The sequence below is a fragment of the Carlito syrichta genome, unplaced genomic scaffold (genome assembly GCF_000164805.1).
Source record: "Carlito syrichta isolate Samal-C Ts95f unplaced genomic scaffold, Tarsius_syrichta-2.0.1 Scaffold314276, whole genome shotgun sequence".
NCBI lineage: Eukaryota > Metazoa > Chordata > Mammalia > Primates > Tarsiidae > Carlito > Carlito syrichta.
In genome coordinates, this window is record NW_007258372.1 from 509159 (window position 1) to 511966 (window position 2808).

At 40.9% G+C, this 2808-nt stretch overlaps 1 protein-coding gene across 1 annotated transcript in view; it reads left to right on the forward strand.

Moving 5' to 3' along the window:
- Positions 1-745: 745 nt before the first annotated feature.
- Positions 746-2808, forward strand: part of PGR (progesterone receptor) — a 65165-nt gene continuing 63102 nt past the window's right edge. The window contains exon 1 of the mRNA XM_008071282.2: positions 746-893. Coding sequence (XP_008069473.1) covers positions 887-893 — 7 coding nt within the window. The 5' untranslated portion in view covers positions 746-886. The remainder of the gene's footprint in view (positions 894-2808) is intronic.

Consider the following 2808-nt stretch of genomic DNA (forward strand, 5'->3'; position numbering starts at 1 on the left):
CGAGCGGGGCGCTCCCGGGGCTCCGCTCTCCGCGAACCTCGAGGCCCCGTGGACCCGGGGCTGCGGCTTGCAGCGTCGGTCACGGCGGCGCACCGTCCGCTCGTGTGGCCGGGCTCCGCTGCCACTGTCTTCCACACGAGCGGTGTTGGAAGGACGCTCGTTTGCGTCCTGGGCCAGCGGCAGGTGAAGGCAAAAAGGATGCTCTGTTCGGGGTCTCAGGCGTGGGGCGTAGGCAAAACGGCGTCGGGGCCCGGGGCGATGCTTGAACGCGGCACACGGGGGTGGACAGCCGGATTAGGTAAGCCGTCATCACAGGCTTGCGCTTTGAAACTCAAAGCATTGCTCAGTGACTTCGGAAGTCAGACGGTGGCTTGTGGCCCCCCAGCCAACGAGAAAGACATGGCATTTGGTCTGTGGAAGACTGAACTGCTTCTGTAGAAGGAGCTCTGTAGAAGGGTTTCTTGTTGCTCGGTAGACTTCAGTTTGCCTGAACGTTGTATTTTACGTTAATTATGACTCGTTTATGTTGGTGCGGCTGGTGAATGAGCAACCGTTTGCAAGTCTGGCGAGTCCAGCCACGGGCCATCTGTCACACTGTGTTTCTTTGCATGTCTTTCACGTGTATATGAAGTTCTGTTTTTCACATCTCCTCTCACCCTGCTAATGCTGGTTTAAGAAGCCTTTAGTATTAGATAGTGGTGCACCTAAGAGTAAATGGAGTGCTTTGTTTTGCATTTCAAGGCCGGATTCAGAAGCCAGCCAGAGCCCACAGTACAGCTTCGAGTCGTTGCCTCAGAAGATTTGTTTGATCTGTGGGGATGAAGCTTCAGGCTGTCATTATGGTGTCCTTACCTGTGGGAGCTGTAAGGTCTTCTTTAAACGGGCCATGGAAGGTAGGCGCCTTTCTCTGATCCTTGATGCTTGGCTTAATTGTCAGTGGAGACCACCTGATGTATTATAAATGTTAATGATCCCTTGTTTTTACTAAGAAATGGCAGTGTTTTCGTATGACTTTAAGCATACGATGACGTTTTAACAGTATGTTTTTGTTTATAATACTCAAATGTGACTGGGCTCTATACTTGCATACTCTTGAACACTTTCAGCGTTAGTCATAATAACCTTGAGGACCGTGCTACTGTTATTTCTTAACTAGTTAGCTTTCAGGAAACAGCTTTGCCCTAATTGTGTTTTTTATATCTGTGATCTATGTCTATATTTGATTCATATGGATATACGAAGTGCCTTAAGAGTTTGATCAAAAAGAAAAATGGTAGTAGTTGAAATTATATATATGTGTGTGTATACATATATATATTTATATACGTATACATAAACAAACACATATAGGGGATGCAGTTACACATTTTCTGTGATTTTGTCTTTTCCCTATATGCATACCTACGTAATACTTAGATACTGGTAGTGCTAAACAAATGTTCGGATTCCCTTTTTGTTCAGTGTATAAGAAGATAGTAGTAAACAGTTTAACAAGTGAAAAATTTGGACCTCGCAGCAATAGAATTTTTAAAGAAGCATTTTGCCTTAAGTAAAATTTTCATGTTTTGAAAATCACTTAAATTACATGTTTCTCTAATGATTTCAGATGAATGTATACAGCGTTTCAGACTTTGACTTTCATAGAAAGTATTTTTTAATTTCTCTTTCTACTTTTACGGATTATATACATTTAAAGATTATTTTGCATTTTAAGGCTAGCAGTAGATGTATTTTATAATGAGTTAAAATGGAATTTAGGGTTCTCTCTGAAGTGCTGAGACAACATCTGGACAAGAAACCAAAGTTTTGAATGGTACACAAATGGTTCATGAATGGTGCAGTGGTTTCTGCATTTTCTGATTTTAGGAACCTTCTCTTTATAAGCAGAAAATGAGGGAGTGGGGAACTTTTCACTTTACGGGGGCTTTCAGAGAAGTTCTTCATTAAACGAACAAACAAAACTGATTTGCTTTGTGTATTTTTAGACTAAAACACATTCACAAAAGAATGTATCGTCACAAAAGATGAATATATTTAACTGATGTTGCCCATATTCAGCTTCAGGGGGTTGGATTTCATTATAGTAATCGTGGCACTGAGAATTGTAGCGACTGTAACATTTGGTCACAGTTGAGATGAAGTTCTTTGTGTGGAAAAGTCAATTTTCCCGTGGGTAATTGGAATTACCACTTTTATCTGACTTTGGTTTTATTTTCTTGAACATCCCTTTCTGCAGTAATATGCTTTTCTCCATTCTGACAATCTCTAAGAATAGTATAATGTAAATGAATAATCCCCTTACAGTCCGCTGAAGGCCAGTTTGATATAGTCCAGGCCCTGCTTTTTACAGGTAAACAAGTCCCAAAGACATGCATCTGAGTTTGCAAAGGTCACACAACTAGTTAGTAGCTAATTGCTAGTAGACGTAGGCTAGACATGTTTAAATTGCAATACTTATAAACCAGAGACGGTATACATAAGTAGATATATGACAAATTGTATTTAATTCACAGATATTACTTCATAAAGTATATATGTAGAGCAGTGACCAGCAGCCGAACTATAAAATGCATATGCTTGCAGATCATAATGATCAGAATAGCATCCAATTTGGGCAGAGGGAGTAGTCCCAAATTTTACTCTTAGCCATTTTTAGACCCCTACTGTTGGCGTGGTTCGGAGTTAGAGAGACATCCTCACAAATAGAATACAGAGGAACTGGACAGACATGGCATACTTTTATGAATCAAATGTTTCTTTTAAAAGTTGAGTTGAGTTGCTGTCATAGGCTAATAATGAAAACTGATG